General features: G+C 44.0%; 2 protein-coding genes across 3 annotated transcripts; one reads left to right on the forward strand and one right to left on the reverse strand.

Annotated features, from left to right (window-relative positions):
• The first annotated feature begins 218 nt into the window (after window positions 1–218).
• Window positions 219–12408, forward strand: LOC139473240 (3'-5' ssDNA/RNA exonuclease TatD-like). 2 transcript variants are annotated; one of them, XM_071255771.1, is made up of 7 exons: window positions 219–400; window positions 2655–2838; window positions 4086–4312; window positions 5361–5459; window positions 7552–7718; window positions 10670–10853; window positions 11904–12408. In XM_071255771.1, exons 1-7 carry the CDS (start codon window positions 331–333, stop codon window positions 12275–12277), a joined length of 1305 nt encoding a protein of 434 aa, XP_071111872.1. In that variant the 5' UTR covers window positions 219–330; the 3' UTR covers window positions 12278–12408. The 2 variants fall into 2 exon arrangements, with proteins under 2 accessions (XP_071111872.1, XP_071111873.1); XM_071255772.1 differs by having other exon boundaries at window positions 219–378.
• Window positions 12409–14087: 1679 nt separating this feature from the next.
• LOC139473265 (uncharacterized) lies at window positions 14088–21864 on the reverse strand. Its single transcript, XM_071255801.1, has 3 exons — window positions 21719–21864; window positions 16925–17092; window positions 14088–15572 (listed from the first exon to the last, which is right to left on the reverse strand). The coding sequence occupies exons 1-3, from the start codon at window positions 21783–21785 to the stop codon at window positions 15304–15306; spliced, it is 504 nt and encodes a 167-aa protein (XP_071111902.1). The 5' UTR covers window positions 21786–21864; the 3' UTR covers window positions 14088–15303.

A 21864-nucleotide genomic window follows, 5' to 3' on the forward strand; every position in this document is an offset into this window, starting at 1 on the left:
AGAAACCAAGGGCAGGTAACTCTAAAATACATCACATGTACGGCGCTTCTTGTGATGTAATTTTTTTATTTTGAGGTGGTACGTCAATCGAAATTGTTTGATATTACTATGAATATGTCATTCACACTGTTTCATTATTAAAATGTCGACATATTCATATGCTCGGAAGAATCTTCATTTCAGGGGCGACAACTCTGTCAGTACTTGTGGACCCGGAAGCGATCGACGGATTGCACAATTTATTGGAAATCATATATATGTAGTCGTCGAAGCTGGAGCCTCGTGTAATGAATGCACTGATTGAAGATTGAAGAGTTGTTTCAGAAGGCAATGGATAACGAAGAAGGCTCATCATCGTCATCAGCTGTAAAGCAAGTCGTGCGTAAAACACTTATCATTGGTAGGTTAAAAAATTGGTCGTGTATACATCATACGAGGTTTATTGTAAATATAAGAGAAAAATGAAAGTAACAGTAGTAACTAGATAACATTTAAAAGTTACGGTTTGTTAATACCTCACTTCAAACCTGGATTTAGTTTGAATAATTACCCCAGACACAATAAATGCCAAATGGGAACCTTTGTCAGGTATTCTGAGTGGTGCTACCACTAATTATAATTGTAATAATTTCATTAACTGAGCATCAAATGAATGACGACAAATACATAAGTGTAGGATTATACCAGAAAACGTGGATGACAACAAGGGAGTAGTAATCGTGTTATCGACACAATCCGAAATCCGAAAATGCTTTCACTGCATGGATGCTTTTTTATGATTAAACTATAACCATCTGGGGTATTTCCAAATGACGACATCTGATAATCTCTGCCGTTCTTTCGTCTGTTTGTTTAGGCTGAAGAAATTAATTAACATGCGTCCTTTTTTAAAATCTTTATAGATCACGGTTAACCAATCAGTTGCGTAAAACAAATATTGCCTCTAAGTTTATGTTGCTGTCCTTGCAGACGGTAGCCAAGTCTCTTGTCACACTCAGTTGCGTTGCGTATCATCCGGGTACTCACGGGGAAAAAAACAATAACAAAGGCAACAACCAGTCCCTGGGAATTTCTTTAGATAAGTGCCCCTTTAATGAATGTTCACAATTCGATGTTGATGGTGTAGAATATTTCGATCATTAAATTATATAACTATTTTCAGCATGTCGGGACATGTTGGTGTGGTATGATTTAGTCTGGCCATGGCCTGTGAAATTGTGTTAATATGTCCCCACTAAATAATGAGTGAGTGAGTATGTTTTGGTGCCTCGTGAAGCAATAGTCCAGCCAAAGACGTGTATAGACGTGCGTGGTCCAGCCATATCTTGATCGGACACCAATAAGGGGCTTCACATATTTTAGAAACTTCATAATGAAATTGCAAAAGAACAAATTTTATTGAAATAGTACATTTTGAGTTTTTACAATTACAAAACTTATGACATCACTATATATAATTAGGGTTACATGTTATGAAAACCAACATCATACAAACGTCTCAAACGTAACTCAGTGTCACTTGGTTAATTGACATCTCACGAATCAAAGGATTACCACCAGGGGAAGGATTACCACCAGCGGATGTGTATTGTCCGGATAAGTGAGACAATTTTGTGTGCATTTCTGTGTTTTGTGTATGAAAATGACCGTCCGGTTCCGGAAACTGAATTTCCGGATGGACAGGTAAATTTATATAGTAATTATTTCGTTTTGAATGAAAATCATCCGGGAACCGAGGTTTCCGGATATCTGAAGTCCGTATAAGCGGGGCATGACTGTACTGTTATTATCAAATCAGGTTTCACACAAGAGAAGCTAATTTCCCAACTGTTATTGCAATGTTACCATATTGTTACCATATTGCTATTATCACATCACAATATTGTTATAACCATATTACCATATTGTTACCATATTGCTGTTATCATATTACCATATTGCTATTATCATATTTCCATATTGTTATGAAATCATGCCTCTCACAAGAGAAACTTATTTGTAATATTGTCTCATTTATTTTGCTGTTACATGCGAATGATGTTGGTCATTTGAAGGGAATACAATAACATTGATTCAAGTTTGTCCTGGAAATAAAAGAACATACTAAAGAAGGGGTTTGTGTTTTTTCGGATATACTTAGACATTTTGAATGAACATAATGAAGATGGGAAACATTAATCACCTGATATGTTGAAGATTTATACTATGCCCAAGGATATGAACAATGAATTCAGGATTAGAGTGAGTGAGTTGGGTTTAACGCCGCTTTTAACAGTATTCCAGTTATATCGCGGCGTGTCAGCTTAATGTGGGAGGAAAGCCCGAAGTGATGCAGGTCTCAGACGTTTACCACTTCGGTGAAACCCACGAGCACGGGTATGGTGCTGACAAACCTAGAAACATAATCGGGGCGAACCGGGATTCGAAGCCACAATCATAGCAAATCGCGGCGCCTTAGACGACTGGGCTACCCGTGCCCCCATCAGGTTTAGAATTGCTCCCTAGAACCTATACTTTTTCAAACAAACTGAATCAGGTGGTCAGGCCTGGTGACTTAGTTGATAGCTGAAATATTGCTGAGTTCACCAAAGACAAATAAGCCACTTAAGTACTCCCAGGAAAACACAATTCATATGGGCTTATGTTTGTTGTAGAGAACATCGGCATGGGAACAACAGCTGATGATGTGACTCGGTGCTTCGCCCCGGCACTACAGAAGTGTGGTAAGGACCGCCCCGTTATACAACTAGCTATTGACAAGAAGGGGCGGTCCCTGGGGTACGCAACCGTCACAGTCCCCCTCAGCACGGTGGAGCTGTTCCTGGACTTCAACGACAGGTGAGTGAGTGAGTGAGTGAGTAGCTTCATCAGTTGAAGGAGTGGGTAGGTCAGTGAGTGAGTGGATAGGTTGATGGGTGAGCGATTGTGTAGTTTGATGGGTAAGTGAGTGGGTAAAGGTCAGTGGGTGAGTGAGTGAGTGGGTGAGTGGGTGAGTGGGTGAGTGAGTGGGTAGGTCAATGGGTGAGTGAGTGGGTAGGTCAGTGGGTGAGTGAGTGGGTAGGTCAATGGGTAAGTGTGTGGGTAGGTCAATGGGTAAGTGTGTGGTTAGGTCAGTGGGTGAGTGAGTGGGTAGGTCAATGGGTGAGTGTGTGGGTAGGTCAATGGGTAAGTGTGTGGTTAGGTCAGTGGGTGAGTGAGTGGGTAGGTCAATGGGTGAGTGTGTGGGTAGGTCAATGGGTAAGTGTGTGGTTAGGTCAGTGGGGTGAGTGAGTGGGTAGGTCAATGGGTGAGTGAGTGGGTAGGTCAATGGGTAAGTGTGTGGGTAGGTCAATGGGTAAGTGTGTGGGTAGGTCAGTGGGTGAGTGAGTGGGTAGGTCAATGGGTAAGTGTGTGGTTAGGTCAGTGGGTGAGTGAGTGGGTAGGTCAATGGGTAAGTGTGTGGGTAGGTCAATGGGTAAGTGTGTGGTTAGGTCAGTGGGTGAGTGAGTGGGTAGGTCAATGGGTGAGTGAGTGGGTAGGTCAATGGGTAAGTGTGTGGGTAGGTCAATGGGTAAGTGTGTGGGTAGGTCAGTGGGTGAGTGAGTGGGTAGGTCAATGGGTAAGTGTGTGGGTAGGTCAATGGGTAAGTGTGTGGGTAGGTCAGTGGGTGAGTGAGTGGGTAGGTCAATGGGTGAGTGAGTGGGTAGGTCAATGGGTGAGTGAGTGGGTAGGTCAGAAGGTCCGGGGTTCGGAAGGTCCAGGGTTCGATCCCCGGCCGCATCATACCAAAAGACGTTAAAGATGGTACTTGTTGTTACCCTGTCTGGCGCTCGGCATTAAGGGGCTAAAACAACGACTGGTCGGCTCGGAGTCAGTATACTGTGTCTGAGTGGGGTATTCATGTTAAACTGTGGCATGGTATATCAGTGAGCTAGCACTATAAATTGGCATCAGTCCGGACTAGTACAAGCAGCCACACAAACACGCACACATACATGCACATCGCTATATAAGTTCAATAATCTTGGATGCGACGTTAAAACCCCATTTCACCTCACCTCACCTCAAGTACAGTGTTGTAGAACTACAGATCATTATGGCCGTAGGTACATCAACAACAACAAGGTCCGAGTGATGATGGGTGATAAGCGGGTTGGCACTTGGCAGTCACGGGGGAATGGCGTGTTCATGTCATCACCGGCGAGAAGGTCAACAGCCGACACAGTCACCTGCAACACCACCTTCGTCCACAGCCTCATCGATGGTGGAATGTATCTCAGACACAAGAAGTTTAAGGTTCCCGATCATGTTATTGCAGCAGCGCTCACAGATGGTAAGCTGAGTCTACTGGGAGATCTCAAAGTGTTTTATTTGCATGTACCGTATTCAACGTAATAAGGGCCCAGGGCGCTCTCAAAATTAGAAATAGGGGAGTTAAAGGATAAATTTTGTGGTTTATGCTGACAGCCTGAAATGTTTATATATGACAGATGTATTTTTCCAGAATTTAACTGCCCATAATTTAGGGTGCATATAACACAAGTGTGCATATTATACGCGAATAAATAAGTCTTGTGTACATTGATCAATCCGAAGGGGTGCTAATTGGGATTGTTCACTAGCCAATACATTAGCAAATATCGCTGTTGGCGCATATTAGAGCGGGGCGCTTATTACGTCAAATACGGTAATTGAAAATAGCCTAATTAGCATTCAGTTACACAGGTCATAGTGCTAACATGATGTTGAGGAAAGTTGGTTACTATTGTACTACCTTCTACACAGGGTCATTGATGTGTTCCATAAGGTGTGCCAGAAACCTATGGTCATGGGTTCGAATCCTGGGTTTGTCTGCACCATACCTGTGCTTACAGGTTTCACCAAAGTGATCAACATCAGCATCACTTCAGGCTTTCCTCCCACACTAAGCAGACACGCTGTGATATAGAACAACTTAAATGCTGTAAAAAGCTGTGTTGAACCAATTGCATAGTGGTGTATGTTAGATCATTACGTAATTTTTACCACTTTCTAAGCAAAGTGGGGGCATGGGTGGCCCAGTCGTCTAAGGCACCGCGATTCGCTGTGCAGTTTTGCATCCCTTGCGTCCCGCCAGAAACCTATGATTGTGGGTTCGAATCCTGGTTCACCACAATTATGTTTCTAGGTTTGTCAGCACCATACCCGTGCTCGTGGGTTTCACTGAAGTGGTAAATGTCTCAGACCTGCATCACTTCGGGCTTTCCTCCCACATTAAGCTGACACGCCATGATATAACTGGAATACTGTTAAAAGCAGCGTTAAACCCAACTCACTCACTCACTCTAAGCAAAGTCTATGTTGTTCATGGTGTGTTCATATGTTGGCTTCATTCTTGTCAGGTACAGACAAACTGGTGTCCCTTGGAAAGTCTGTCTTCGAGAGCCAGGAGGCCCTTAAACTCAGCCGACTATTCTCTGGGGCAGTCTATTGTACAGCAGGTAGGTCAATTCTAACCAGGAACAGTCTACTGTTCAGCAGGTAGGTCATTTCTAACCAGGAACAGTCTCCTGCACAGCAGGTAGGTCATATCAAACCAAAAACAGTCTACTGTACAGCATGTAGTTCAGTTCTAACCAGGAACAGTCTACTGTAAAGCAGGTAGGTCATATCTAACCAGGAACAGTCTACTGTACAGCAGGTAGGTCAGTTCTAACCAGGAACAGTCTACTGTACAGCAGGTAGGTCAGTTCTAACCAGGAACAGTCTACCGTACAGCAGGTAGTTCAGTTCTAACCAGGAACAGTCTACTGTACAGCAGGTAGGTCAGTTCTAACCAGGAACAGTCTACTGTACAGCAGGGAGGTCAGTTCTAACCAGGAACAGTCTACTGTACAGCAGGTAGGTCATATGTTACCAGGAACAGTCTACTGTACAGCAGGTAGGTCAGTTCTAACCAGGAACAGTCTACTGTACAGCAGGTAGGTCAGTTCTAACCAGGAACAGTCTACTGTACAGCAGGTAGGTCAGTTCTAACCAGGAACAGTCTACTGTACAGCATGCACGTCAGTTCTAACCAGGAACAGTCTACTGTACAGCAGGTAGGTCAGTTCTAACCAGGAACAGTCTACTGCACAGCAGGTAGGTCATATCGAACCAAAAACAGTCTACTGTAAAGCAGGTAGGTCATATCTAACCAGGAACAGTCTACTGTACAGCAGGTAGGTCAGTTCTAACCAGGAACAGTCTACTGTACAGCATGTAGTTCAGTTCTAACCAGGAACAGTCTACTGTAAAGCAGGTAGGTCATATCTAACCAGGAACAGTCTACTGTACAGCAAGTAGGTCAGTTCTAACCAGGAACAGTCTACTGTACAGCAGGTAGGTCAGTTCTAACCAGGAACAGTCTACCGTACAGCAGGTAGGTCAGTTCTAACCAGGAACAGTCTACTGTACAGCAGGTAGGTCAGTTCTAACCAGGAACAGTCTACTGTACAGCAGGGAGGTCAGTTCTAACCAGGAACAGTCTACTGTACAGCAGGTAGGTCATATGTTACCAGGAACAGTCTACTGTACAGCAGGTAGGTCAGTTCCAACCAGGAACAGTCTACTGTACAGCAGGTAGGTCAGTTCTAACCAGGAACAGTCTACTGTACAGCAGGCACGTCAGTTCTAACCAGGAACAGTCTACTCTACAGTAAGTAGGTCAGTTCTAACCAGGAACAGTCTACTGTACAGCAGGTAGGTCAGTTCTAACCAGGAACAGTCTACCGTACAGCAGGTAGGTCAGTTCTAACAAGGAACAGTCTACTCTACAGGAGGTAGGACAGTTCCAACCAGGAACGTCATCAGTGTATGTGGATGACGCCATCGTCCGGATATGATTGGACCGCTGTGATAGGTTTTCGTTGTTATCTGCCCCAAATATACAACATTATATACCGTAGCTACACGATAAATTGCAAAGAACAATGAAGAACGAAGTGTGGTTTATTTCACGATAGGTTGATCTATCATGATGTCATTTCTGGAGATTCAAATATTAGCTTGCAACTTGATGATGTCATGCATTGGACGACAGAGTTTTGGGATGGAAGTGTCTAGGGAGATGTTCTCCATAGATTTAGCTGGGGTACGCAGATATAAACGAGATGGCCGAACAATCGCATACACAAGTGAGAAAGATATGACCATCGGCATTTGGAGAAAAGGTACAGATAATCAACGTGTGGACTTTGAGAATATGCGGGAAATACCAAACCTTATCCATCTGTTTATAGACTGGACAGAGGTTGAATTCTATTCAGGGAGTCATCATTAGAATTAAGGTCACTATTTTGAAAGCTTGTACATTAGATTAACATCCTTAAAGAGGCTGTACATAATGTTGATATCTCATAGAAACAATATATGACTTGTGATCATTGTTTATCGTAATAAAACACAGCAGGGAGAATAAACCCATGTGCCCTTTATTCTCCCTGAAGTGTTTTATTTAAGATAAACAACTCCCACTCGTCGTATATTTCTTAAATATACGATGGAGAGAGACAGGTCACTGATCCAGCCATGCACCTGTACTTGGTGTTGCAGGTGTCAGCCCACGGAATGCTGTGTACTGGACCGATGAAACCTCACGCCAACTGGAGGAGATCGCCAAGAGCCCTGGCTGCGTTGCCATTGGTCAGTGCGGGTATGACCTGAGTACAGACAAGCTGGTGGACACAGCTGTACCCCAGCTGCAGGCATTTGAAGCACAGGTAAACAACTGCAGCATTCAGAGACCACTTTGGATGTCCTGGTCATGTTCATAGACATCTTCCTGAGGCAAGGGAGTTAACTGACAGCATAAGTCCAGTTTCCACCCTTGCCCAACTAGGGGCGGTTGGGTAGCCTAGTGGTTAAAGCGTTCGCTCATCACGCCAAAGACCCAGATTCGATTCCCGACATAGGTACAATGTGTGAAGCCCATTTCTGGTGTCCCCAGCCGTGATATTGCTGGAATATTGCTAAAAGCGGCGTAAAACCATACTCACTCACTCACTCACTCACTTGCCAAACTATGCTGGAAATAAGGAGTTATGTCTTGGCTGGACTAACGAGTCTATGCATAGTCCAATCAAAATGGCAGAACGAAATCGACATCCGGCTTGGAAACTGCCTTGTAGATGTCGGTCGATTGCATGATTGTACTGACAACTTATTTTCCAAATCATTTCATGTTTTCAATTAAGGTGCTAACATGATTTGATGCATTTCATGTTGTAAGACCCGTTTTATTACATTATAGATCTTGATTATCTATTGGATCGTCTTTACTGGGCAATGTCAGAAGTGGAATCTGATTGGTCAATAGGAGGGACATAGAAGGGACATGCTAGGATCGAGCCCAGAAATTCCAGCCTAATTCGGCAAGAGTGGAAACTAGACTGTCACAGTCAGTGAACTCCCTTGCCTCGGGCAGATGGTTCATAGACAGTTGTTGAGAGAGCTGAATTAGAATCGAGAAGCAGCATGTGTGACCTGTCTGATTGCGTCTGTCACACCTTGATAGTGTAGCAGGGTGTGGAGTCATCCCACAGATGACATCCTTACCTTGTCAGCTTGCTGACGGGGTTAACCTCTTTGGTCATGTGGATAAGGCGTCCGACCTCGGTCAGAAGGTCCGTGGTTCGAATCCCATCACGGGACTTGGAAATTTTATGGCGCTCAACTTGGGGCTGAGTAAGTTCATATTAGATTTGAGCAAAATAAGCCTCAGTACCCTACTATGTGGCCCTGGACGTGCCCTCTGTCAACGGGGGAGTATGTAGCACGGCCAGGAGTCATCCCACAGATTGCATAGAATGTTGCTCATACTATCAATCACCAGTTTTCCTCGCCTAGATTCATTGTTCACAGACTGCTTGGACATGGCTGAAATATTGCTAGATGAGGCATTGAACAAGTTTACTCACTGAGAGATGTTCTGTGAATGGCTGCAAGAGCTCATACAATGATGTGTTAGTTTGCATGATACAAAATATTTTTTGATAATACCAGTTCATGTTTTCATGATGGGCATGTCTGGCTGCATGCCACAAGTTGCCTCCCTTGTTTGAATTTGTAAATGTTAGTTACCTCCCTTATGTTACTACTATTTCATATCAAGCATGAGTGAGTGAGTGAGTTTGGCTTAACTCATTATTACAGTCATATCACGACATTTCAGCTTAATGTGGGAGGAAAGCTGAAGTGATGCAGGTCTCAGACGTTTATCACCTTGGTGAAACCCACAAGCACGGGCATGGTACTGACAAACTTAGAAACATAATCGGGGCGAACTGGGATTCGAATCCACAATCATAGGCTTCTGGCATGTGACACAACTCTGCACAGCACATCGCGGGGCCTTAGACGACTGGGCCACCCGTGCCCCCACCAAGCATGACACGAGCTCACCAGTCCAATATTGTATTTGTTATACATTACAAAGTTGCCTTCTCCTACAGGAGATGTCAGCCATTAGTGTAAATTTTGCAGGCATCAGGTATACTGAAAGACTTGAAAACATGCCATGAGATTTAAATTCCAAACGTATGGCTAGCTCGCCATCAACTTTGGGACTGATGGCAGTGTTTGTCAGCGAAATTTACCAGGTGGCAGTGACAGCCTAACTGCTACCATTCCCGTTACAAGCAGGGTGTGAACAACTGGAACATGACTTGAACTGTTGCACTTTGAAGAGAAAAGAAAAGATCTGAAACCTGAAATACATCGGATGACTTAGCAGTATATTGCATCGGCCGATCATGTTACTCACAACCGACAGTCTCTTTCGGAAGGCCAAGGTCAACAAGATGGCGGCACCTGTCCTAGATAAACAAGGCGATTATCTGAACTTTATTTGGATTGACTTGATACACAAAGAGAGTATGTGGAAAAAAGCAAGGGAGTGTTAAAAGACCTTGACAAGAAGAAAAAACCTTTGTCAAAAGTATCTCCAGAGATGTGGGTGTATGCTAACTTAGGGATGTTGTGGGACATGAAGACTGTTGAAGCAAATGTGGGCGTTGCAGACGACTACTTGAATTACATTGTAGATTGTAGATTTTCAGCAAAGTACATTTGGACAAGTCTACTACTGTATGATCAAGAATATCTCAATAAGATGACAGAAGAAGGTTTAAGCTGGAGAACCGCCTTTCAGGACCATAGAGATTACAAGCTAGTGCCATAACCTAATGTCCCGAGATCCTGTGGGATCACCAGCACAGGTACCATTTGAGCGTTCACAAGGTGGATCAGAGCCAAAAAGGTGTTTGCTATACCAACTGTATCCATCATGTACCAGGTGCTATATCGACTGTATCTACCATGTACCAGGTGCTATACCGACTCATGTAACATGTACCAGGTGCTATACTGACTAATGTAATATGTACCAGGTGCTATACCAACTGTATCTACCATGTACCAGGTGCTATACTGACTGTATCTAACATGTACCAGGTGCTATACCAACTGTATCTACCATGTACCAGGTGCCATACTGACTGTATCTAACATGTACCAGATACTATACCAGCTGTATCTAACATGTACCAAGTGCTATACCGACTGTATCTAACATGCACCAGGGGCTATACCAGCTGTATCTAACATGTACCAGGTGCTATACCAACTGTATCTACCATGTACCAGGTACTATACTGACTGTATCTATCCCCAGATTCAGCTGGCTATCCGGCTCAGCATGCCACTTGTTGTGTGTGAGAACAAGGCCAAGTCGGAGGTGATGGCGCTGCTCACTTCCTACAAGGACAAGTTGCCTCGGGTCGCAATCCTCACCACCCCAGCCAGCCAAGACGTCATCACAGAGTATCTGGATCATGGCTTTTACTTCTTCATAACTGGTCAGTTCTCACTTTGTCATCATACTGAATCTCTGATTGGTTAATCAGAGTCAAATATTCTTGTAAGAAAAATATGCATATTTAGATTCAAAGAAATGGAAACAAATTACCATTCACTACGTCCATAGCACATGAACTCAGAGTTGAAGGATATTCTGTTCGATGTGTGTTGAGGATGTATCACATGATCTCACCCATGTGATATATCCTGTGAAAGCCAGTTTCGGGTGATATATAGCCTAAATAATGCACACACTGTATGAAGATCCCAATCTTGTAGGTGACATGTGGAAGCCAGTTTCAGGTGATATATATTGTAAATAATGCACACACTGTATGAAGATCCCAATCTTGTAGGTGACATGTGGAAGCCAGTTTCAGGTGATATATATTGTAAATAATGCACACACTGTATGAAGATCCCAATCTTGTAGGTGACACGTGGAAGCCAGTTTCAGGTGATATATAGCATAAATAATGCACACACTGTATGAAGATCCCAATCTCGTAGGTGACACGTGGAAGCCAGTTTTGGCTGATATATAGTGTAAATAATGCACACACTGTATGAAGATCCCAATCTTGTAGGTGACATGTGGAAGCCAGTTTCGGGTGATATATAATGTAAATAATGCACACACTGTATGAAGATCCCAATCTTGTAGGTGACATGTGGAAGCCAGTTTCGGGTGATATATGGCATAAATAATGCACACATTGTATGAAGATCCCAATCTTGTAGGTGACATGTGGAAGCCAGTTTTGGCTGATATATAGTGTAAATAATGCACACACTGTATGAAGATCCCAATCTTGTAGGTGACATGTGGAAGCCAGTTTCGGGTGATATATGGCATAAATAATGCACACATTGTATGAAGATCCCAATCTTGTAGGTGACATGAGGAAGCCAGTTTTGGCTGATATATGGCATAAATAATGCACACACTGTATGAAGATCCCAATCTTGTAGGTGACATGTGGAAGCCAGTTTTGGGTGATATATAGCATCAATAATGCACACACTGTATGAAGATCCCAATCTTGTAGGTGACATGTGGAAGCCAGGGTCAAGCAGCCCTGTCTGGAGTTGGCTCCTTGACTGTACGGCAGAGCAGCTGACCAGAGTGATATTGTCCAGCCAGATGCCCATGACGGGATGCCAGACAAGCCTGTCCTTCCTGGCTGAGGCCGTCGCTACAAAGACGGGGAAAGAACTGGAAGATGTGCGGAGAATCCTGAGAGACAACACCATGAGGTTTTATGGTCTGTCTGAAGTGGAATCACAGGGAGAAGAGGGTGGCATAAATATCGGGTGTAGCGTTGATCAAACAGTGAATGTGGAAACCAACTGGACCTATAGGATTCTGTTGTGGTTGGCTTTTGTCAGTGGACTGGCAGCGATGTACTTCTATGGCAACTGAGCAGGTCTTGTATACAGGTTCCAAGGCTGGTTCCAGTATAGTGACCACTGAGCAGATCTTGTGTACAGGTTCCAGTATAGTGGCCACTGAGCAGGTCTCGTGTACAGGTTCCCGTATAGTGGCCACTGAGCAGGTCTCGTGTACAGGTTCCAGTATAGTGGCCACTGAGCAGGTCTTGTGTAACAGGTTCCAGTATGGTGTCACTGAGCAGGTCTTGTGTAACAGGTTCCAGTAGGGTGTCACTGAGCAGGTCTTGTGTAACAGGTTCCAGTATAGTGGCCACTGAGCAGGTCTTGTGTACAGGTTCCAGTAGGGTGTCACTGAGCAGGTCTTGTGTACAGGTTCCAGTATGGTGCCACTGAGCAGGTCTTGTGTACAGGTTCCAGTATAGTGGCCACTGAGCAGGTCTTGTGTACAGGTTCCAGTAGGGTGTCACTGAGCAGGTCTTGTGTACAGGTTCCAGTAGGGTGTCACTGAGCAGGTCTTGTGTACAGGTTCCAGTAGGGTGTCACTGAGCAGGTCTCGTGTACAGGTTCCAGTAGGGTGCCACTGAGCAGGTCTTGTGTACAGGTTCCAGTAGGGTGCCACTGAGCAGGTCTCGTGTACAGGTTCCAGTATGATGGCCACTGAGCAGGTCTTGTGTACAGGTTCCAGTATGGTGGCCACTGAGCAGGTCTCGTGTACAGGTTCCAGTAGGGAGCCACTGAGCAGGTCTCGTGTACAGGTTCCAGTAGGGAGCCACTGAGCTGGTCTCGTGTACAGGTTCCAGTATGATGGCCACTGAGCAGGTCTTGTGTACAGGTTCCAGTATGGTGGCCACTGAGCAGGTCTCGTGTACAGGTTCCAGTAGGGAGCCACTGAGCAGGTCTTGTGTACAGGTTCCAGTATGGTGGCCACTGAGCAGGTCTCGTGTACAGGTTCCAGTATGATGGCCACTGAGCAGGTCTTGTGTACAGGTTCCAGTATGGTGCTATGGAGCAGGTCTTGTGTACCAGGTTCAAAGGCTGGTTCCGGTGTGGTGGGCTTGGTGTGTGTGATTCCCGAAATCAGTTGACACTTCACAAAGAGACTTAAATAATTTGAGTACATGATCTTGATTCAATAAAGAAAAATAAACATTAAATCTGGAATGTTTTGCGGCAAGGGGAAAGGTGCTGAGAAAACTGCAAATGACACACATTCACAACAGTTGCATGACACAGTTATTTTTGCAGACCAACAGACTGAGTCGCTGTGTAATGTACACATACATGACAAAAGTCATTTGGGGTCCAATTCTTGCTCCTAGCTCCTCGATGTGGACCGGTCTCCTTCCACATAAATATTAGCCTTTCGACAGTAGTAAAACTCAAGACCTGCACAGCATAGAAGGACAACAGAAATAGTTCCAATAACTTCTCATCAAAATATTTTTTAAAATTCTGTAAATCTACAATCAATGAGGCCCAAATTACCCTTTTCTGTATTATGCACAGTCAGCAATATTCAATCAATGTCACTGCCGTCGTTAATTATCCAGTCTCGACCAGACAAATCAGTTTTTTCATAATTCCTTCTGTGGGGAAATTTAATTCTTCATTTTTCATTGCAGCAAAGATAATTTCCTGTTTTATTTCTGTACTGATGGATCTAACCAAGAAACATGAATATTTTCCATTAGTTGAATAAAGCAGATGAATTGCATGAAGCTACATACAAAAACGTTTCTTTGGCACATTTTCTCAAATAATGATGAGGATGATAACACTTGTTATATTATTTATTGAAAACAAAACCTATGAGAGGGCAACACGTTCTATTTTTCCCCAACAAGAAAACCAACAAACACAAGTGGGACACATAGAACCCTCTCGATAATACAATGTTAGTTGTCAAGCATGTCAGTAAACAGATAACAGTGAGTGAGTGAGTAATTTGGGGTTAACTCCGCTTTTAACAGTATTCCAGTTTTATCACGGCGTGTCAGCTTAATGTGGGAGAAAAGCCCCAAGTTATGCAGGTCTCAGACGTTTACCGCTTCGGTGAAACCCACGAGCACGGGTATGGTGCTGACAAACCTAGAAACATAACCGGAGCAAACCGAAACAGATAACAGAGTATGAATCGTATGATGCCAGTAAAATATAGTTTTTGACGGGATTTTTGGTGACGATCCGATGTTTTCTTTTGTTTTTTTTAACACCGCCCTCAGCAATATTCCAGCCATATAACGGTGGTCTGTAAATTTTGAGTCTGGACCAGAGAATCCAGTGATCGACATTATGAGCATCAATCTACGCAAGTGGGATACCATGACATGCATCAACCAAGTCAGCAAGCCTGACTACCCAATCCCGTTAGTCGTCTCTTACACGCATCGTCGCCTTTTATGACAAGCATGGGTTGCTGAAAACCTATTCTAACGGTGATCTTCACAGGTTGAAGGGCGGTCGGGTAGCCTAGTGGTTAAAGCGTTCGCTCGTCACACCGAAGACCCGGGTTCGATTCCCGACATGGGTACAATGTGTGAAGCCCATTTCTGGTGTCCCCCGCCGTGATATTGCTGGAATATTGCTAAAAGGGGTGTAAACCCATATTCACTCACTCACTCACAGTTTGAAATTATGTACAGGTATAAACAGATTCAATGTCATATGCTTAAACATGGTCACAATTCCAAAACAGGACTTTGGCTAGCACCGATGATCACCAACATCGTGATTTACAGACAGACCCAGGAAAAGATATCTGTAAACACACACTGGGAAACGTTCGTTAGTATGATACACCGAAAATACCCGGACACTAGTTTGTTGGCGAGTTGCCCAGTTTGACTGGCGTCAGAACAATGCGCAGGTGCTGGTCACGTCATGGATCACTTGACGTCTCGCGTCTGCCTCATCAGTGGTCAACATAAACCTGACTCGGATGCTGGTGCTGTGACGTTCCAGATAATACTGACCACCTCCACACGTAATCCCGAGATTTTGGATTCTCCGCCCCTTGGGGTATATATTGTGGATAACATATCGTGAATGTAGCCACACTTAGATAATGTAGATAATGTGAATACACACAATAATCACAACAATCCGCATCACGATGTCAGTAGTAGTTATGTCCGCCGTCGTTGAGGGCTCGAAGTGTTGAGGACCGTTGCAGTAGCTCTGTTGACACAGCGTCAAACACATGATCATCCCCATGTTGACGGCGCACGTAGTCTGGTTGGTGGGACTGAGGTGGGAGAACAACTTGATGTCCGTGAAGGAAAAGATGTAGCCGTTGCTGCATCCGCGGATAATAGTCTTCAATTTACCTGCAAATATACCCACCTTCTTAATATACCCAATTGTCCGAATATACCCCATCATATATTCTATATTCTGTATTAGCCTACTATCATTTCTTATAAAATATACCCCGTTATCTACATATACCCCATCATCTGAATATACATTGTCATCTACATATACCCGTATCATCTAAATATACCCCATCATCTAAATATACCCCATACCTCGTCATCTAAATATACCTCAACATCTTAATATACCCCATACCTCGTCATCTGAATATAAACCGTCATCTACATATACCCGTATCATCTAAACATACCCCATCATCTAAATATACCCCGTACCTCGTCATCTAAATATACCTCAACATCTAAATATACCCCATACCTCGTCATCTAAATATACCCCATCATCTAAATATACCCCATCATCTAAATATACCTCAACATCTAAATATACCCGTATCATCTAAATATACCCCATCATCTAAATATACCCCAACATCTAAATATACCCCATCAACTAAATATAGCCGTATCATCTAAATATACCTCATCATCTGAACATACCCCATCTGAATATACCTCGTCATCTAAATAAACCCCAACATCTAAATATACCCATATCATCTAAATATGCCTCGTCATCCAAATATACCTCAACATCTAAATATACCTCAACATCTAAATATTACTCAACATTTAAATATGCCCGTATCATTTAAATATACCCCATCATCTAAATATACCCCATTATCTAAATATACCCGTATCATCTGAATATACCCCATCATCTAAATATAGCCGTAACATCTGAATATACCCCATCATCTAAATATACCCGTATCATCTAAATATACCCCATCATCCAAATATACCAGTATCATCTAAATATACCCCATCATCGAAATATACCCGTATCATCTAAATATACCCCATAATCTAAATATACCCGTATCATCTAAATATACCCTATCATCCAAATATACCAGTATCATCTAAATATACCCCATCATCTAAATATACCCCGCCATCTCAATATCCCCCGCCATCTCAATATACCCCGCCATCTCAATATCCCCCGCCACCTGAACACCTGACTGGTGTAGGTACCTGACACCTGCACCGTATACACCTTGTCAGATTTATCCACACAGTTGTGGGGCGGTCGGGTAGCCTTGTGGTTAAAGCGTTCGCTCGTCACACTGAAGACCCGGGTTCGATTCCCGACATGGGTACAATGTGTTGACGTCACAGTAATCGTACTTCTTTCTATGTTCATACTTTCTGTGTGACATCTGTCTTCGCCTGAAGCGCCCATTAAATCAGTCAGTCTGCCTGTGACGTCATATTGACGCATGTGCCGAACTTACCATCTGTAGTCGTCGTCTCGAGGACGCACATGGTCTGGTTGATCTCAAGGTCACAGTCCTTGCTGTAGACGCCGCCGTAGTTGACCCTTGACGTCATCATCGCCTTCACATCATGTTCACACGACGTGTTTGGGCCGGAACCGGAACACGAGTAACAGCTGAGGCCGGCTGAAGGAGAAGGCGTTACACGTGATGTTTGTTTGTTTGTTTGTTTATTGTTTAAAGCCGCGCTCGGCAATATTTCAGATTTATAATATATATAATCGAGTCTGGACAAAATAATCCAGTAATTGATAGCATGAGCATCAATCCACGCAATTGGGATACGATGACATGCATCAACCAAGTCAGTAAGCCTGCCCACCCAATCCCGTTAGTCGCTCTTACGAAAAGCACAATCCCCTCTTAGGGCAAGGCTGGATTGCTGAAGACCTTACCTAACCTGGATTTTCTTGGATCTTCATTTACCTTGTCTTCAAGAAACACAAGCATCTGTTTTCATCAAACGAACGATAACAAAACGATAAATTAGGGATAATATATATTATAACTTAAGGCCACAAAAATTCAGCTACTAGATTTATATGCATCGTCTTTGAAAATGTCATTTCATCAAATATGGTGAGTGAGTGAGGTTGGTTTTACGCCGCTATTAACAACATTCCGGCAAAATGACGACGGGGGACACCAGAAATGGGTTTCACAATGTACCCGTGTGGAGAATCGAAACCGGGTCTTCGGCGTGACGTGCGGACGCTTTAAGCATGAGGCTACCCAACTACCCCGAATCATGTTTTATAGCTCACCCCCAGGTGAATGAGGTGAGGGGGGTGGGGGGCTATTTGGTAGTTGGGTGGGTAGTAATCTGGTAATACTTTTATAATGGTGAGGTGAGGTGAAATGGGGTTTAACGTCGCGTCCAAGATTATTGCACTTATATAGCGACGTACATGTGTGTGTGCGTTTGTGTGGCTGCTTGTACTAGTCCGGACTGATGCCGATTTATAGCGCTAGCTCACTGAGATACCATGCTGCAGTTTAACATGAATACCCCACTCAGACACAGTATACTGACACCTAGCCCTTAATGCCGAGCGCCAGACAGGGAAACAACAAGTACCATCTTTTAACGTCTTTTGACGCGGCCGGGGCTCGAACCCCGGACCTTCCGCTCTCCGGGCGGACGCTCTACCACTAGACCACGGAGGCGGTCCTTTTTTAATGGGCTACTCGAAACCTAAGATGTGTTTCCCCAATAAGCCATACATTCAATCAAGAGTTGCATGAGCGACTTTGTGTGTGTGTAAAAGCAAATTTTCTCTTCTTTGACAAAATAAAAAAGGTCTAAATTGAGACTTGGATGAAACCCACGAGCATGGTACAGACAAACCATGAAACACAATCAGGGCGAAACTGGGATTCGAACCAACCACCGTCGACCCGGCACTGACAACGAGTCGTGATTGTATTGGGAAACAGAGTGACGACACTCGGTCACGTCCTCACCGAGCGCGGGCACAGCTGGTGGAAAAAGAAGGGGTGTGTTTTGTGATTTGCCAATTCGTATTCAGTAACCGTGTTGAAACTTTATGAGTTAATCATTGTGCTTTAATACATCTTGTTTTAGAATACCCGATGGCCTGTAAAACTGCCGAATATTTGCTTCGAAAAGGGGGAAGGGCTCAGTCCTCACACCGACCTCGATCCGCTTGTGGGTGCACTCGTTCACACAAACTTTGAGTGACTGTAGCCATACAAAAGGATAATATTTTACTCGCATGTACTCTGCATCTTCCCGGATGCTGATTACCCAACACCCGGGTCTTATCGTCTTTGTGTCAAGTGACATCCGACGTAACTAAGCAGTATATATATAACTGTTTTTTACATACACGCATCTATCTTGAACTTAACGAGACGAATTCTCCATCGCTACGATACCCGAACATCTACAGGCGTCACACACGACACCGACATACGTACAACGGGAAACTTAGTCATATATCCGTGTTTAGCTTGAACTAAAACAAAGATTGAAGGTATTTGGATCTCTGTACCCTGTATTTAGACATGCTGATGACGTTGAAGGTGTGTTTTGGTTGACTGTTGAGTGAGAGACGGTGGAAGTGTGTTGGCGTCGAGCGCTATGATGTGAACCAAGATTCTTCATCTTGACGAATGTGGAATTTTAACATTGTTTTTGTTAAATAGTTGGATGTTTATAAGCAACGTAAGTATGTCGTCACACACTGAATATCGTAACGCCACGTTTGATTCCTCACATAGGCATAGTGTGTGAAGACCATTCTGGCGTCTCCCAGCGTGATATTTGCTAACAGCGGTACAAAATAACTCACTCACTCACTCACCTAGGCCGAATACAGAACTTGAAGGGACTCGTAAAGATTCCGGGGTAGAATAGGTCTTCAGCAACCCAGGCTTGCCGTAAAAGGCGACTAGGCTTGTCGTAAGAGCGGCTAACGGGATCGGGTGGTCAGGTTCGCTGACTTGGTTCATACATGTCATCGATCCCAATTGCGTGGATCGATGAGCATGATGTCAGTCACTGGACTGTCAGGTCCAGACTCGATTAGTTACGGACCGCCGTCATATAGCTGAGATATTTCTCAGTGCGGCGTTAAACAACAAACAAACAAAACAAACAAACAAACAAAAACAGAATACAGAAGGTCCGAACAACTGGACAATATAACTTTGTAAAACAATTTGTCAGGGGATCACGGGTGGCCCAGTCGTCTAAGGCGCCGCGATTCGCTGTGCAGAGTTGCGTCCCTTGGGCACGGCAGAAACCTATGATCGTGGGTTCGAATCCCGGTTCGCCCCGATTATGTTTCTAGGTTTGTCAGCACCATACCCGTGGGTTTCACAGAAGTGGTAAACGTCTGAGACCTGTATCACTTCGGGCTTTCCTCCCACATTAAGCTGACACGCCGTGATATAACTGGAATACTGTTAAAAGCGGCGTTAAACCTCACTCACTCAATTTGTCAGCTGTGACATTATGACTGAAATACCTTTCGTGAGTTTGCATTACCTTGTCATTGAGTGCTACTATTTCAAAGTACACTTCTTTTGTTTAACTAACCATCATAACGTTTTTTTCAGAAAGACAAATATATTTCCATTTATACAAACCCATGGCGACCCATCCCACAAAAACAACACACCACCCACGCCATTGATCAAAGTGTGAAATTAATCTCTATATTTATTGAAAAACCTTTCCTTCATTTGAAACAAGCTCATCATAATATCTTCCTTCCTGGGGACACAGCCACGTCTCCTTCCCCCCTGGCGCGTGTTGCTAGGGGTGGGAACAACGGTCGTGGTTGCTGGCAATCTCATGCGTCAAGTGTATGCTATTCACTTCCATGTCGGTCAACACAGATCTGATAGGAAGTATATTCACAGAGTATTCATAGCTCGGCAAAGGTTTGAGTGAGTAAGTATGGTTTTGCGCCGCTTTTAGCAATATTCCAGCAATATCACGGAGGGGAACACCAGAAATGGCCTTCACACATTGTACCCGTGTGTGGAATCGAACACGGACCTTCAGCGTGACGAGCGAGCGCTTTAATCACTAGGCTGCCCAACCGCCCCTGTAAATGTTCGAGCACGAGCAGCCGGTGTCTAATAATTGAAATGTTTCGTAAAAGGTCCAGATTTAACAAGCCACCGAAGAGTGACTGAGTGTGGTTTTACGCCGCTTTTAGCAATATTCCAGCAACATCACGGCGGAGAGCACCAGAAATGGACTCCACACACTGTACCCCAAACCACCAATATTGACACCTGGGGCCTGTCATATTCTCAACGTGATGCACCTGAAATATATTCTCTGAACCTTCCGCAGGTGCACTCAGGTGATTAAATGCATGTCCAGGGCAAGTACACAATTCATACAGGACCAACTCGAGCACGTTTATCAATTATCTATTCTTTACATATTCATGTTGAACGGCCTGTCATGAGCAAACTCGGTTCTTAACCAGCCTGTCGCTTCTTCCCCAGCGACAAGCTTCACGTCACACGTGCTGTGAATAACATACGGAATAAAACACAAATATTCCTATTCATAAACAGAATAAGCAACAGTATTGATATCAGTAAGTACGTCATTAAATTGTTAATTCCACGGTATTTTTCCGTGGCAGCTTATTACATTCGTCAGCGTTCTGTACGCGTCGAATTCAATGCTATATGGAAGAGTACATGTGCATGAATGACACAAACATTCGACAGCATTGTTTATGGTCAGGAGTATTTGCTGAACAGGTATGTTATGAGTCCTGACTTGAAACAGTCCCGCTCTTCATGCTGAAGACCCGGGTTCGAATCCCCACATGGGTACAATATGTGAAGCCCATTCCTGGTGTCCCCGCCGTGATATTGCTGGAATATTGCTAAAAGCGGCGTAAAACCAAACTCACTCAGTGAAACAGTCCAGTGCAGAGAACTTGAATGAAACGCAAGAGAGTTCTAGACGGCAGTACTTGCATATATATCTCTTGGCTCTGGCCAAAATATTTCAGTTTTGATCTGGGGATTTTTAAGAGCTTCAACAAAATTAGAACTCTTGTATGTCAATATAAGCATCTGCCTTTATCGCGATTGAGCTTTGTTAATAAGCAATGCCGTTGACCATCGATTGTTAGCTGATGAAACTAGAATTAATCGCAAGGCGTGTACAGTCATGCTTAACAGACATGTTCAGGCGCACCTGTAGGAAACGCAAACCCGACAATACATTGTTGAGTTTAATGCAAGACTTACTAGTCCTTCCCAGTCCATACAGCCACAGGAGCAGCAGACCGTATCCTCCGTCCTTCGACCCCCACATCGTTCCCCTGCGTCCGTCAGTGGTCAGCACGGCGATACATTGTCCCACTGAACCGCGTCCTGCATGTTATAGTGCCAGA

Source organism: Haliotis cracherodii, unplaced genomic scaffold (genome assembly GCF_022045235.1).
Source record: "Haliotis cracherodii isolate W230 unplaced genomic scaffold, xgHalCrac1.p SCAF_27, whole genome shotgun sequence".
Lineage (NCBI taxonomy): Eukaryota > Metazoa > Mollusca > Gastropoda > Lepetellida > Haliotidae > Haliotis > Haliotis cracherodii.